Raw genomic sequence first — 15,952 nt, forward strand, 5'->3', positions numbered from 1 at the left:
TGAAATACTGTAATTATTGTTTGTAGCACAGTACAGATCAGAGGGGTTGTTTATTAAGGCTAATAGATGTGTTTCTGTGCACAGATATTTTTAAAATGTAAGTGGCATGTACCAAAAATAGTTCTGCAGCTTTTAACTAAGTCAAGTTAATTACTAGGCCACCACTGAGAACGATTTTTAGCAGCACAAGAAATGCAAATATAATGGCATTAACTGCAGGGAAGCACAAGTAATGCCAATCAGTACCAATGATCCCAACCTCAGACCGAGACTACCAGTTTTAGAGAAGGGGAAGGATGCACAAAGAACACGCAGTATATCCAGGGCCACGAAAGGCTTTCTTCATAACAACCACTTTTATTCTGTATGTGAAATTAGAATTCAGTTCAGGCATATTTCTCGAAAATTGAACGTTACAAATGTCTAACGTCAAATAAACGCTAAGGTTGCACACTATATTCTATGTAGAAATTCCTTATTTCTGAACTGTTTTAAAACATTATGGGGAGAAAAATAATATGGTTTTGCTCCCATTTTTGTCCCAATATTCAATGTTCACTATTTATTTGAAACTCACAGTGGTCTGTCTTGGTTTTCTCTCAATCTATCTGAAGCTGTAATAATAATGCATTATGGTAATAATATAATAATAATCTGTGCAATTGTTACAGGGCCTTATCACATCATTGAGATGTCTCAAAGTGCTTCACAGGATATACTATAAAGGGGACTGACTGTGTATTTTGTGGGCAAAATGCAGCAGCCAATTGCACACAGCAGTGTCCTATAAACAGTCGTGGATTGATTGACCAAATTATTATTATTATTTATTATGAAGGAACTATTATTCCTGAAAAGAGATCCACCAATCCACTAACAACCAGGTTCAAACTTACTGCTAGCCAAGTTAGTAGGTAAACAGAGACATGTAGTGTAAGAAAACTTGCCTAAGATTTTGCCCTGCCTGTGAATCAAATCCAGGTCCTCTCATTTGCGAGGCGAATGTGCTAACCACTACACTACGGGACTCCCAACAATTTTGGATACATTAATCAGAATCAAAAATAGAGATGCCCCCTGTTCAATTATAAAAAAGAATCTTTCGATCATCCCAGTTCAATCTAAAATAACCCTAACACATGCTTGTAATATTGCAAACTGCAACCATTTTAAAACCTACTAACCATTTGTAACATAATGCACATTAAGACTTTTTCCGTGATAGTCAATTATTAAGGAAGGATTTAATAAAAATAATAATCCTTGCATTTGATATAGCGCTTTATCATGTCTTTGAGAGTGGAAAGTGTAGGCCAAACATGATCAAAACTTGCATCCAGCAATCCAAAAATGCAGTGTTCTGTGGTAAGCATTTGAGCACAGGACCCTTTCAGTCATGCAGTGTAAGATACATCATCACATCACACACAGTGGTGTGTAAACCTCCTCCTAGTTGACGGCTGTTAAGATCCATGAATTAGATTCAAGTCAGTTGCCAGTAAACCTGAATCTACTGCTCAAGCTGCCCATAATTTAACACTAATTGGAGAGTTTCACTCCGACAGGACATAAAGATGACTGGCGAGGTGTTGGAAATGTCACAGTGCTAGTGTGTAAGATCAGCCGCTCGTCCGAGCCTGAAGCTACAACTTGGAATCACAGTCTAAGCTGACACTTCAATGCAGCACTGGGGGAGTGTTGCATTGTCTGAGATACCATCCTTTGGATGAGACATTAAACTGAGGTCCTGTCATTAAAGTTCCCATGACACTATTCGAAATGAGAAGGGAGTTTCTCCTGGTGTCCTGGTCAACAATCCCCCAAATAAAATTGGTCAATCGTTTCATGGCTGTTTGTGGAACAGTGCTGTGCACAATTGTGCGGCTGTGTTTGCCCAGAAATACACAATCACTCCATTTCACAGTAATTCCTGTAAAGCGCTTTGAGATGTCGTTCTGACGTGATAAGGCACTATACAAAATGCAAGGATTATTATTATTATTATTGTTATTATCCTCTTATTGCTCCATTCATCTGTCCAAATAACTTAGTATAATCAACAAATTGTATAATACTATAAGAAGTTCTTTGTTCTTAAAAATATTATTCATTAAAGCAGGATCCAGAGCAGACGACTTCCATCCATCAATTCCCAGATCGAGTTTCTGCATTTGTTTCCACAAGTGCATCTTATTGTTGCACTGTTTATCTCCAAAACACAGTCACTATGCTTTACAGTTCAGTGAAGCGCTGAGTTCTCCTGACATGAAAGGCTCTATATCAAATGGAAGGATTATTATTATTCCTATCAGTTTTCAATTCAGTCAGCTAATTTGCCACATTAAATTAATTTAAAATGCTTAAAAATCTGATTTATGGCAAGTTATCACACGTTTCCTCATGACAAGTGCTCCACTAGCTCATTTACATTAGCAGGCTCGTGTCTCATTTTGTTTTGATAACCAGGATAACATTTGCTTTCCTCCAGCCCTCAAGTATTGTCTTCATGGAGCAACTAAAAAAAATCAATCAGAGCCTCACTTATTTCCCCTTGCATTTCCTTCAAGGATCTTATCTGGCCTGTAGACATGTAACTATTTAAGTTTTATTGCAACAAACGTTCGATTGATATCTGCTGTGTTGGAAGATTCCTAGTGAACCACTTGATCAGCACAGAAACAGAGATCTGCAGCTGGCAATATTACGGAAGTAGATGCCACTGTACACAAAAACAGATTTATTCACCTTTCAGAATCTCCTTTATAGGCAACAAAGCACAAGATTGCTGCCAAACACTGATGTGTAAAATGGCTGTGTGCCGTGCTTAGGTAAAATAAACAAGGAGAAATTCTCCCTCTGCAGCTTTTCATCAGTACTGTATGTAGTTTTACAAACATTGTGTTAAAAACAAAACTAGGCAACAGACATTTCCAGACTCCAACGTCATCTCGAGGGAAACTTCTGGACAAAGCTGAGGCTGTTCATTAAACGATCCGAGAGGTGATCTTAATGAGTTAAATATTGTAAATTCCTCTTGAGTTGAGGAGAGATGTGGATTGGAGGCAGTCAGCAGGTTAGTTAGCCTAGACTGCTCTCAGGTACCATCTGGTGGCCTCTTGAAGACTGGCGCAGGCAGGGCAACTAGTGTAGGTCAACTGTGCTCCTCCAACTCAATGATACTGTTGAGGATGAAGGGAGATCTTAAAAGGAGGCAGAGCTGATTATTTTGTTGCTAAAAAGGAAAATATTTAATTGAAAAATTGTTTGTAATCTACTGTCAATCATATTCTTACTGCTAATCGAATTCAGCAATGTTAAACAACAACTTGCATTTGCATAGTGCCCTTCATGCGGGTTAGTGTCCTGGAGAGCTTGACAGTGGCAGAGTCTGACCCAGAGGCAGGGAGAGTTAGAGGGGGAAGGGAAAGGCCAAGGCAGAGGGATTGAGGGAGAGAGTTTCGGGGTGTAATGGCTGAAGGCACGGCCACCAATGGTGAAGTGGAGGGGATGAGGGACAAACAGGAGGCCAGAGCCAGCTGAGCAGAGGCAGCAGGTGGTGGAGTGGAGGGTAAGCAGATCAGATAGGTAGGCAGGTGAGAGGGAATGAAGGGATTTGAAAACGAATGAGAGGATCTTGAAATCGATCCATTTGGTAACTGGGAGCCAATGGAGCCTAGCAAGGACTGGTAAGATGGGGGTAAGAAGTTTTATGCGGGTGCGTATCTGGGCGGTGGAGTTTTAGATTAATTGAATTTTGTGTATGGTGGAGCTGGGTTAAAACAATGCAAGCCCATTCCAAGTAGTTTGTTCAATACAATAGGGTAACCTAATGGGTAGAAATATTATAACAGCATCAGTATGTGGACTATTCATAGTTTACATCTTTTTCATAACCGGAAACAAAAGATTACAAATTACGTATTTAGGCCAACCACTGCAGTCAGAAGACAAATTAGCTATAAATTACATGCTTGACAGATTTTCATATTCACTGCTGAATAAATTTAAATGACAGCTTTAAGGCTCTAGAAGTGTCAGCACAGCACAATTCACACATGAAAACTGCATTCCTCCTGTTTTATTGGAATCCTATTCCTAAGTGATTCTGTTCAGATGCTGCCAGCTTTAAACGGCATAATTTACTGACTAAAAGAGGGAGTTCTCTGCTTTCCACTTCCTTCTGTCATTTCTCTTCGGGTGGGCGGACTCGATTTCCTTGCTAAAAATTGCTTCAGATACTTGTGCCAGTATTCATGGCCAGTAATACATTTCTCATGTTATGTTATGTATCCATTACAGTGGATGACTCAGGACCTCTCTTCTCCACCCAGTAATTTTAGACTATGTTTTTTCCTCTGCACCTTTTCCGCTTATATCTCTGCTCACTCAGACAGTCTGGGAAGTGTTCAGTTGGTTGAATGGTTAAGTGATGGAACCTCTTCCTTTCTCTTGTTCAAATATTGATTGAATTTTAGTGCTCTTGCTGTAATGCTCCTTAAAGGGCTGCCGTCTTCACAAAAAAAATCTTTGGCAATCTTGTTCATTTGTTTCCAAACGAATACAAACCCTAACTAAAGCACACCACACACAGCCCTTTCACCTCAAAATAAAATTGTCATTTATATATCCTTTCAAAAAATGAATAAAAATCTGTTCTATTAAACATCCTTATTTTTTTCAAAACTAAAAGCTGTCAAAATGTGTAGGTGTTACAAAGGCTGGCTGTAATCGATAAAGGAATTTATTAATGGTGAGCAGTACTGAGCTCAGATTTCAATGTCTTTCTGTTAGAGCTGCAGTGAATATAAATCTCTGGTCCTAACATTCAGACATCATTGTTTGAGATGTGTCAGCACACTCACAAAGAATCCATTGCTCTCACAGCCTAGGCAACTTCCACTCTTTAAAGGTCATGTGTCAGAAGACATTTTCGGCCTAAAAGCTAGAAATTGCTTTTGATAAAATGGACCAGTTTGGAACCCACTTTCAATGCATGGATGATGCAGAGCTTTTGAAAGCCTGTTTTACATCTAAAATTTTCACTGGCAGTCTGGCAGCCTGGTCAGTCCGAGACTCCAGACGGCATGAAGGGCCCTATATAGATGCAAGTTGTTGTTGTTGTGGTGTCCTGGACCCGAGATATGTTAATACACTGTATCCTGCAGCAGAACAGCACTTCTGAAGCAGCTGCTGATAGCTGTTAATAATAATAATCCTTGCATTTAATATAGCGCCTTACACATCTTCGAGACGTTAAATTTACTCAGCAAACGGAGTCAATGAGGAGAATCCCATTTTAAAGCCCAACCAGTGGCAGGGAAAGAAACAAAACACAAAATACTGCAGATGCTGGAAATCTGAAAACAAAAACAGAAGTCGCTGGGAACGCTCAGCAGGTCAGGCAGCATCTATGGAGAAAGGAAAGTGAGTCAACGTTTCGGGTCCACGACTTTTCGTCAGAACTGACTTTGTGGACCCAAAACGTTGACTCATTTTCCTTTCTCCATAGATGCTGCCTGACCTGCTGAGTGTTTCCAGCGACTTCCACTTTTGTTTGCGGGGAAAAAAAAACTTTCACCTCCATCATTTGCCAAAGGTGTGGCTATTTCTACAGTGCACGAGTATATTCTTTATGAATGCTGCTCCCTTTGCTTTTTTTTTTGAAGGTGGGCTCACCTTCAAAAAAAAGTAACTGGCCACTTTTTCAGGGCTTCAAGAAGATGGTCCATCGAACAACTGCACCAGTCCAGGCAGGTCCGTGCCAAATCAATACCTTATTTCCAGTAGCTACCAAGCTGTGATACCCATTAGATCAGCCATGATCTTATAAAATGGCAGAACAGACTTGAGGGGCTGAATGGCCTACTCCTGTTCCTATACTCCTATGACGCAACCAAAAATGAAGAAAAATTCAATGAAGAAAAATTTATTTGGTTGGCTGACCAAAAAGGTTGGCCATCACTGTCTTATATCAAATGCAAGGATTATTATTTATAAAAGCAAAAAAAAGAGAATATATCTTAAGCTGATCACCAGACAAAACCTCCCTGCTTTTGCTACTGTAATAGATATGAAAAGCTACCAGTGCCTCTGAACTAGTATTGTACATTTAGTCAAATATTGGTCTTTGGAAGCTGTTATGGGGAACAAATAATAAGTTGATGCGAATAAATTAGGTTGAGTTGAGGCTGGGTTTCAACCTTGCCAGAGGCAGGTTATATATTTGTTTTTTTCTCAGTCAAAACATTGACGGTTTCTTCTCATGACAACGCTCTCCTCATCCCTCGCCCCTGTATATCAAAAAGTCATCATATCTGCCCCTTACGGTGACTTAATGCTAAAGATTACCGCTAATGTTGCATATTGTAAATAATGACTCTCTATCAGGGAATGGTGCCAAGTGAAGACTGAGTCAGAGGTTAAGTTAACCCAGGAGCACACATTGCAAATTCCTGATCTCATCCTGGTTGTCAAACAATAGTCTAAAGATGCTACCTGGTAAAAGGGAATGGAAAACCGATGGGGAAGTGCACTCTTGTGGCCAGATACAAAATTACAACTGGAGAATGGGGTGTAGGGGAGATGGTGAGAATTAATCTGATAAAATGATTAATTTCTAAACCTGTGACACTCATAAACACATTTTCTGTGTTACCAAATTAGGCTAGAAACGAAGAAACTGAGAGACTTTGTTAACAAAGAAAATGCAATGTGTTTTTAGCCATTGTATGTTACGGGAGCTGTTATTTGTCAAAGCATTGGGTAAAAAAAATTGTGGAAATTAACGGTGCTATTCTGATTAATTTAGACGCTCATGTATAGAAACTAAACCCTCTAGGCATCTATGATTTACTATATATCTTCCCAGTTAGTACATCTATCGTTCTACGATAACAGCTTATTATATTAAAAAAATCAGTTGCTACTAACTGTCCATCTAAAGCGCAGACCATCTATGTGGGCATACAACCATGAAAAACATTTGCATTAAGTGAAGCTGTTGCTCTCGACGTTGATGGGGTGGGCAATGTTTGTAAAGCACTGCACTGTACTTGACGAAGCTCCATTGATTTTCAAGTTAAATCACGTTCAGAAACTGAAGAGACTGTTATTGCACCACATAATGTGCGAGTGGATGGTTTAAAAATAGACATTTATCATTCTCATTGTTCGGCATTCCCCCCCCACTCTAATTTTCCTATAATGGTTTATTTTTATTTTAGCGCTTATATATTTCCGTTACTAGCCTATTGATCTGTTCTAATTTGATATATCATATACTTAAATCTATTATGTATGTAAAGGTTGCAATTAAGATGCAGACATCTGGCAACAGTCTGGAGACCTGTTGAGAATAGCAGAATGTATTGAACAGTGTTTGATCATCTGCAGTTTGCGTTGATTCTTATGCACAACTTTGCTTTGCTTCCTTTGATCAGACCAAATTATTTACTGAAACTTTTCTACGGAATGCTTAAGCTATTAAGTGGCTTTTGGGGCCCCCACAAAGTGCCTCTTACACATTTCTGTTTAATTCTCAGTTATAATAAAAAAGTTTTTTTTTAATTCATAGCTATTCATTGCACTGTGCAGTCCTTAGAATTTTACTGTTTTATCCACTGGAATTATCATACTAGTTTGTACCCAGCACTGCTCTGCTAGTCTTGGATATGGAGATGTTGAAAGGATTTTTTGTTGGTAAGGAACTGACTGGATTGTCGTTGAAAGACATTACAGTACTAAACTGTTTGCTCACAATGAGAAACGCACAATAATATTTCCATTGAGCACTAATACAGAGCTTGCTTTGTAACTGAGGATGGGGGGTGGGGGAATCGAATCTTATTTCTGAAATAAAGGACACACATTTGCAAATAAAACTCAGAACTGAATAGTAGTAAGATTTCCCTGCATTGGTTTATAAGTTAAAATAGAATGTGCTGCCGTAACTTTGATGATGTCTTTAATGATTTGACACATGTTGTCACACATGTTCATTTGTGTTAATCCTTGACTGTTTGCACAATTCCATGCTAACACATTTCTAAAATGACACAAGACTTATTTCTACAGTGCTTACATATTGTTCTGTCTCTGAGCTGTGATAAAACCAGACCTGGCCTAGTTTGGTCCCGCTTGGAATCTATCCCTTTGGATTTCCTTTGCAAATTTCACTATAATCGTACATCATTGACAGGGTAGCTCTATAATGTGAATTGGATTTCTAATTATTCAGCTTCATGATTACTTACTGTGAACCCACTGTAGTGGAAACTCACAATTTGTATTGCTGTTGCCAGCTACTCTGCGGGGAAAGGGTCCTCAGTTGGTTAAATGTTGTGCTTACTGACTCAACAGATTCAAGCTCATTTTCCTACCATATTGGCTGAATGTAAACGTAAAAAAAAAAATCCTTGCATTTGGTGTTGCTCCTTTCACATCGGGAGAACATCTCTAAGAATATACTGTGAAGTGAAGCAATTATGTATTTGTAGGCAATTGCAACATCTATCGTTGCAAACCTTGGCCCTCACACTGAAATCCAGTCAGCAGATATTTACTGAGTTTCCTGACATGGTTTATTGACCTTTATACTTGTAGCGGATTCCTGAGACAATTAAAATGGATGTAACATTTGCCCAATCTTCACTCATGAGACAGATGTGAAGGAGCTAATTTAATAACATTCACCGTTTCCTGATTTCCTCCTCATTGTGATCATTCCACTCAAATTATGCCTTAAAGGACTTATTTGGACTTTAAACACTCTGCCTCCTTCCTGTATAATTAAAACATTTATTTTAATCTATCTTGCTGTTTACAGACTGTCTTTCTAATTGACCCTTCCGACTTCCAAAACGTATTCATTTTCAACTGACTTTTGTAGGATTCAGTGTTTATTACTCGTTAATTTTCTATAGACGTTGTTTTGCTCTGGAGTGGGGTGAAATTTGTATTCATCAAGTTAATGAATGTCTTGGAACCTGGTTTCAGTCACTGAGTTGAGAAACAGTTGCTAACTCTTTCTAAGCAATTGCGCTTTCACACTTATGGTTACCTCTGATCTGTTCATTTCTATACACAATTGGAATTCCTGACATTACCATATTATTGTATCCCGCTATTCTCCATAGATTTGAAAGGTGTTATATGAATGTAACTTTGTATTGTATATACAGTAAACCCCACATAAGTTATATTAGTTGGGACCATATATTTAATATAACTTATGCGAAGTATGAGTTATGCCAAACTTGCATAGAGTATAAACTCTCGACCTGGACTGTTGGGTAACTAAGTCCAACCAAGCCATTATTTTTTATAACCATGCAGATCTCAAAAGGTCTTCAAAGTGTAAAAATGAGTCAAATTGTACTTCAGGATTAACAAACCCATGTTATTCACTAAATGATTTAGTGAATAACTTTATTCAGGATGTATGTTGTCAAATTTACTTGATGGTTTGGCTTCTGCAGATTAGCACAGGTTTCGCAAATGATTTGTCAATTACAAATGGGTTCAAAAGACACTTAACTATTAAAATGTTCTTAGAAATGCTCAAAATGTTGCACATTCAGGGTCTATCCAAACAGTGCAAGAGAGCATTTTGTGTGAATGTTTGCAGAAAAGGAGCATCAGTAAAACGCTGAATATTTAATAACCTTGTTCAATTATGAAACTAAAATCATCATGAAAATCAGCCAGCAGCTTCCTTGAGGGGAAATAATAATTTAATGCAAACAGAGCACCACCTGCTGACAGAGTGCAGTAAACATATCCAAGAGCTTTAGATTTTTTAAAAAAGAATGTTCTGTTGTTCTGTACAAGACTGACAGTTTCATAACCTGCTGATATAGTAGAAGTTTATAATATTACAAAGTCGAGGCCTAATAAACCCAGGGTCTTCATTGCAATGGAATGATTTTACATGGCGAACATAAATGGGTAGATCAGTCTTCCTGCTCAGCTCCTGTTAATCTTGCAAGCTGAGGCTTTAAAGAATTCTATCTGGACTAGCAGCTGGAAGCTTATCAGACCATTTTGGCAAAGGCAAGCTATGCATTATTTGTCGGTTGATCTCCAGTAGTAACCCAATGAACGCTCTGGGTTTCCCAGGTCTTGACTCTTCACAATCTATCGCTGATACTTCCATGAATTAGGTTGATAGAGTACACCGCTGCGAAGAGAAAGAGAAATTTCCATGTGTAGGTATCATATGTATGTAAAACTCTGTATGGTTTGGATATTCTTGAGTATGATGGTGGGTTTCCACATATGCCAGACACCAGATGGACCAAAAAAAAATTAACAACATCAAATATTTCTGATATGTGTGAAAACTTTACGGTCAAAGGTTAATGGGATGGGCCAAGTTATCTATTGGCAAATGCATCAATATCAGCTGGGGAATAGGATGTGGTTTATTTGGAAACTGTAGGTGGTAATTGTGTAATTTATGACTGAACAAAAACGTTTTCAAATCTGCTGTTCCCTGTGAAAAAAAACAAATTGCCAAATCGAAAAAACTCTACATCTCTCTGCAGCTCCGGTTAATGCTATATTTCTATTGCTGTTATTGAAAAAGATGGAGGTTGTGCTTGGAGGAATGTTTATCCACTTTCCAGAGTAACCTGTGGTGGAGTATTGAATGTTAGCTGCCACATTAATGTGCCCTTACATTTTAATGTGAGTTTCTTAGTCAGCCTGTTATTTTAATCCTTTATCCTCACCAGTTTTTTTCCCTCCTTAATAGAGATGGCTTTGTTCGAAAAGAGAAGGGAATTTCTCCCAGTGTCCTGGCCAACAAGTCCCCCAAAGAAAATTGGTCACTCACTCCATGGCTGTTATGCTTAATTGGTTGCCGCCGTCTCCCACAAAATACACAGTTTAGATATATCCTGTGAAGCACTGTGATCAACAGTACACAATAGCTTTCCAGGAGAAATCTTGTTGTTTCAAAACACTGTGTCGATAGTTTTATTTTCTCTTTGTACATTACCTTTTTAATTGTAGAAAAAAANCTAGAATTAACACCTGTTGCCCATAAACTGCTATATGTGTTGCTTCCAGCTTCCAAATTCTAATATTTGTTACTCAGTTCCAACTACATGCATCATGCTTCCTATCACTACTGCCATCATACGCACATTTAACAACATGTGGAACTAGACTGGGTTATCAGATCATCAAATCCTTAGGGCAGTGAAGATTTCTTGCGGGTGATAACTTTCAACTTTTTTCTGGCCTTAAAACTCACAACTTTTTTTAAAAATGAGTCCAAGTGTCTCAGCTCCTTCCACTGTTTCCCAATAACCTGCATCAGCTGTTGTTATTGGTGACCCCCAATGATAAGCTCAACAGAAGATGAAACAAAGAAAAGAACATTCAGCTGATCCAGCTAGCCCGCTGTCAGTTAATCTACATTGAAGTTCCCCAATAGTTTACTGGAGGGTTTCAAGTTAACAACCTCATCTGTAACTCCCAGAGCCTCTCCCCATTCACCCATTGGCCTATTTTATGTTTGTATTTGGTACTTAGATTGTATATTACTGCTCCTCTCAGCAATGAGATTAGACGTTTAAATGTGACATACTCCAGAGGCTGGTTAGAAGCTCTAAAGTATTTGTTCTAGTGCGAGATATGTTTTTATATGATTTCTTAGTTAGCAAAGGAGCCACAAGGAATGTTTCAGACACCAAGGTATGTTGAACAATGGGTCATTGAGAAGGTATTTATGTACATCTTTAACACGACAGACAGAAATATTGGGGCGAAATTTCCAGTACTCGTTGTGCTAAATAGCTGGTCTATGTGTATATCCACAAAACACACAGTCACTGCTACTCGAAATACTGCAAAATGCTTTAAGTTGTTTCAATAAGTCACTGCATCAAAATACTATTATTATTAATTCATTGCTAAAAGCGTCACAAAAATGTCAGTCACTGCCGGATACAAAGTTGCAATAAGAACATTCTGTTGCATTTCCTCCCTCTCACCTCTACCTCCTTGTTCCCCTCTCCCCTACCTACAGAAAAGTTTCTGGATTCAAAACTATTGCATATCCATTGAAAAATGTTTTCACTTATTTATTTTATTTTTCAGATGACCGTTCAGACAGAAGAGTCTGTCTAATCTGTGGGGACCGAGCGACAGGCTTGCATTATGGAATTACCTCCTGTGAAGGGTGCAAAGGCTTCTTCAAACGGAGCATATTTAATAAACGGGTTTACAAATGCATTCGGGACAAAAAATGCACCATGTCACGGAAGCAACGCAACCGGTGCCAGTATTGCCGGCTGGTTAAGTGCCTCCAGATGGGAATGAATAGGAAAGGTTGGTCCGTGTTCCTTTACCACTGTACACATTGTACACACAATACACAGTCAATCCACTTTACAGTAGACCCTGTGCAGCACATTGAAATGTCTCAATGATGTGATTAGGAGCTATATCAAATACAAGATTTATTATTATTACACTTCTCCACACTCCTGATCAATCCCAGTCCTCAGAAAACACCTGATACGGAGAGAGGCTCAAACAAGTTCCATTTGGTTCTCATAAAACCACTCAACAATCTCTCAGTACACATTTACATTAAATGGTACAAGGGTACTTCAGAGAAGTTTATAAGAGTAAACTTGATGCATACACGAGGGTTATAGGAGAGGGGATTAGCAGTTGTAGAGGCGCGTGGGGACTATAAACATCAACCCGGACAAATTGGGCCAATAGCCCATTTCCGTGGTGTAATATTCTATGTAATTCTATGCAATTTTCATGCTGACATGCTTCACCCCCAAACACCAAACTGTTTGAGTAATCCCTCGGAGTTCTAGGTTGTGAAGGAATCTCATGCCATTACAAAACGTTGTTCATTTTTGAAACATAGTGAAATTCACATTTATCTAAATTAACCCTTAAAGCGCCACTGCTGAGTTCACTCACTCTGGCTCCATTGTTCAGTGAATTTACTTGTTCAAGACTCCCACTCAGCTGTTCAAAATCAAGAGATGCATTAGAGATTGAGACTGTTTTATGAATATGATACATTTATTACCAAACATCAATCTCTGAGATGGTTTCAGCCATTCAAAATACATCTTTTTTTTAAAAATAGTTGTCTTCAAAACAGACACTGGGAACTGGAAGAAACAATGAAAAAGAGGCAGTCTTTTGAAAAAGAGAGGTGAAAAACAGGTAGAATAAGCAGAAAATCTGAAAGTGACAGGGACAGACTAGGGAATAACAGAGAATAGAAGGGGAAAAAAACAGGACAAGCATATATTGTATACTGTGTGTATATACATAGTCTGTAGACACCAAGAATATATATGTGGATCTATGCAATTCAGACACTGCGTACAACTCTATACTCAAATAATAACTTCAATACACTGCAGTGACAGATGGTGTGGGATTAAATGTAACAAATGGTGCAGAGGAATATGAAGGTCAGAGTGGAAGGATTTATTTGCAGTTCAGTGTACGATTATTCTGAGCTGGGTTTTATTAAAACTAGCACTGATTTGAGATACATCAATATACACATTGTTTCAAAAGTCCAATTGGTGATTTGGGGTCTTAAGTCACCTGTGAAATGAAGTAAAGTCACGTGCTATAATTCATTCACAGTTAAATCCAATCGGTTGCTGCCCAATGTGTATTTCTAGCATGGATTGACTTCAGAGTGACTTTTACACATAACTCTTTAATCCGAATCAGATGTTTAGGGAGTCAAAGCTGCTTCTATGCAAAGAGGCTTTAGACTTGGGAAGAGTTGAAAGTAGATGGTTAAGTGAGGAGATTACTGCCACCCAGAGGCAGTGAGCCAATACTGTCATGCTGTCAGATTCCATTAGAATGTAATATGTGGAAGAACCAGACCACAACTACAAAAGATAATTCGGTGCATTTCATGCAGCAGTAAAATAAGTGGTGGTGTGAATAAAACTGAGCAGAATATACTAATATGCAACCATTTACTTCATGCCTTACTAATAACATATTTTTCATACATTCGTCTGTAAAAACACAGTGACACAATCAACCACATTATTGTGGTTGAAACACTCACTTAACATCATTATGCTTCCTGGCTCTTCATTATATCAGACAATTGGTGTGGTATTTTTGGTCGGTTCTTAGGTCAGAGAGCAATTATAATAAATAATAATAATAATCCTTGCATTTGATTCAGCACCTTATCATGTCTTCGAGACGTCTCAAAGCACTTCACAGGATATATCATAAAGTGGATTGACTGTATATTTTGTGGGTGAAAATTGTGATTAAAGGGGCAGCAATATAATTCAGGGGCCTGTTTTTCAGCCCATTCAAGGTATCCAGCAGTCCAAGATCAACATTCACTGAGCCCCTGCTACACAAGCTACTTAGAAGTGATCGTGCGGTGGAAAATGGTTCATCTGCTACTATCTGAAGGATTTACTTGACGTCAGTTATGCCACACAGTTACCATCAGTTCAATTTGCAGTGCAGCTTACCTCCATGTGCTGCCTTCACATTCTATTTGATGAAGCATAGCTACAAAAATGATACACCAACTATTAATTTTAAGTGACATTTCCCTCTGAGTGGCAGAGCACTGTGCATCACACTAAGGTGCCAATGTTTCAATTATAAAACACATTGGTGAAAGTACCTATACAGGCCTAAATTGCAATCGGGCTAATAGCTACAGTGCATCTGGTATCAGTGCACTCTCTTATTAATATTAACTTGCTATTTTTCACTGTTATTCGCATTCCGTGCTTGGTTTTGCTACATGTAGGTTAACGCTTTCAGATTTATCATAACCAGGTCTTGATGCATTGTAGCAGTATTTGAAACATAGTTTTTACTGAAAGTTGTGTTCGGATTTACGGTGAATATGACTGCACCCAAAGAAAGTCTTGCAATTGCTCTTGCATTCAATCATTAAAAGCTCCAAGTAGTCCGAAAAAAAAAGAGACTTCAGCATTTTTCTGTGAAGTTTTTAAGCAACAGAAATGCATAGGAATCTACAACAAGTCAAACAGAGCAACTGAAAGATCCAGGTAGGTTAATGCTCAAAGAGTTCTGAAGAAGGGTCACACCTGAAACTTTAACCTATGTTTCCCCGTCAGCTGCTGATCGAACTGCTTTTGATTCCAGGCCGTTTCTGTTTTCATTTCAGATTTCCAGCATTCCTAGTTCCCTGTTATTAGTGGTTAGTAAGTAATGTCCTGGTATGGCCTGTTCTGCAAGCTCTTGTTTGCACAGCCTCTGTACTGTCTGCCAGAAAAGTTAGTCCAGCAGCAAATTGCTGTTATGAACTACAGTATTACAATGCAGTGTTCATGGGAAAGATCTCGCCTTTTTAAGGAAACTATTTTTTCCTGCTGTTGGTAGCACATCAGCTTCATCCGAACATATCTCATGGAGCCTTCCACACAAAGAAATAGAGAATGATTATGAAGGAACGAAAAAGATTAAGGAGAGAATTCTAAATTGGTGCTAATTTGGAATAATTTTCATGGGCAGAAATAATACTGAAAAATAAGAGATAGGTATTAAACAGTGGTTTCAGCTATGTAGCAACATGGAGTCCCTGCCCCCAGCCAATTAAGGCAATTAACTGTCTGTTATGCCCGAGGAGTAGGTTTCACGTGTTATTGCCTGCTCTACATCTGGCATCAATTGTACAATTATAAAACACCAGCTCTGAGCTGGCGTTGCCTCAGATGGGCAAAGGAGCTGTGTGACTAAGAGACTAAGAGAGAGAGAGAGCACAGCTATTTGCTAATGAGAGACCAGGAAAGACTGTAGAAGGGAGAGGGCTTCCAGACACTCACTGGGGATTGGAGTTTTCAATGTGAGATCCAATTACCTAAACATGACTGAGGGTGAATTTGTGATGAGGCTTCAACTTTACAGAACAATGGTCATGTAGAACAGACTCCTCTCAAAA

The 15,952-nt window shown here is 38.6% G+C and overlaps 1 protein-coding gene across 1 annotated transcript in view; it reads left to right on the forward strand.

Annotated features, from left to right (window-relative positions):
* Positions 1-15,952, forward strand: part of LOC103174808 (nuclear receptor subfamily 6 group A member 1-like) — a 68,245-nt gene that overhangs the window by 16,101 nt on the left and 36,192 nt on the right. The window contains exon 2 of the mRNA XM_042334973.1: positions 12,106-12,336. Coding sequence (XP_042190907.1) covers positions 12,106-12,336 — 231 coding nt within the window. The remainder of the gene's footprint in view (positions 1-12,105; positions 12,337-15,952) is intronic.

The sequence above is a fragment of the Callorhinchus milii genome, unplaced genomic scaffold, assembly GCF_018977255.1.
Source record: "Callorhinchus milii isolate IMCB2004 unplaced genomic scaffold, IMCB_Cmil_1.0 Scaffold5, whole genome shotgun sequence".
NCBI lineage: Eukaryota > Metazoa > Chordata > Chondrichthyes > Chimaeriformes > Callorhinchidae > Callorhinchus > Callorhinchus milii.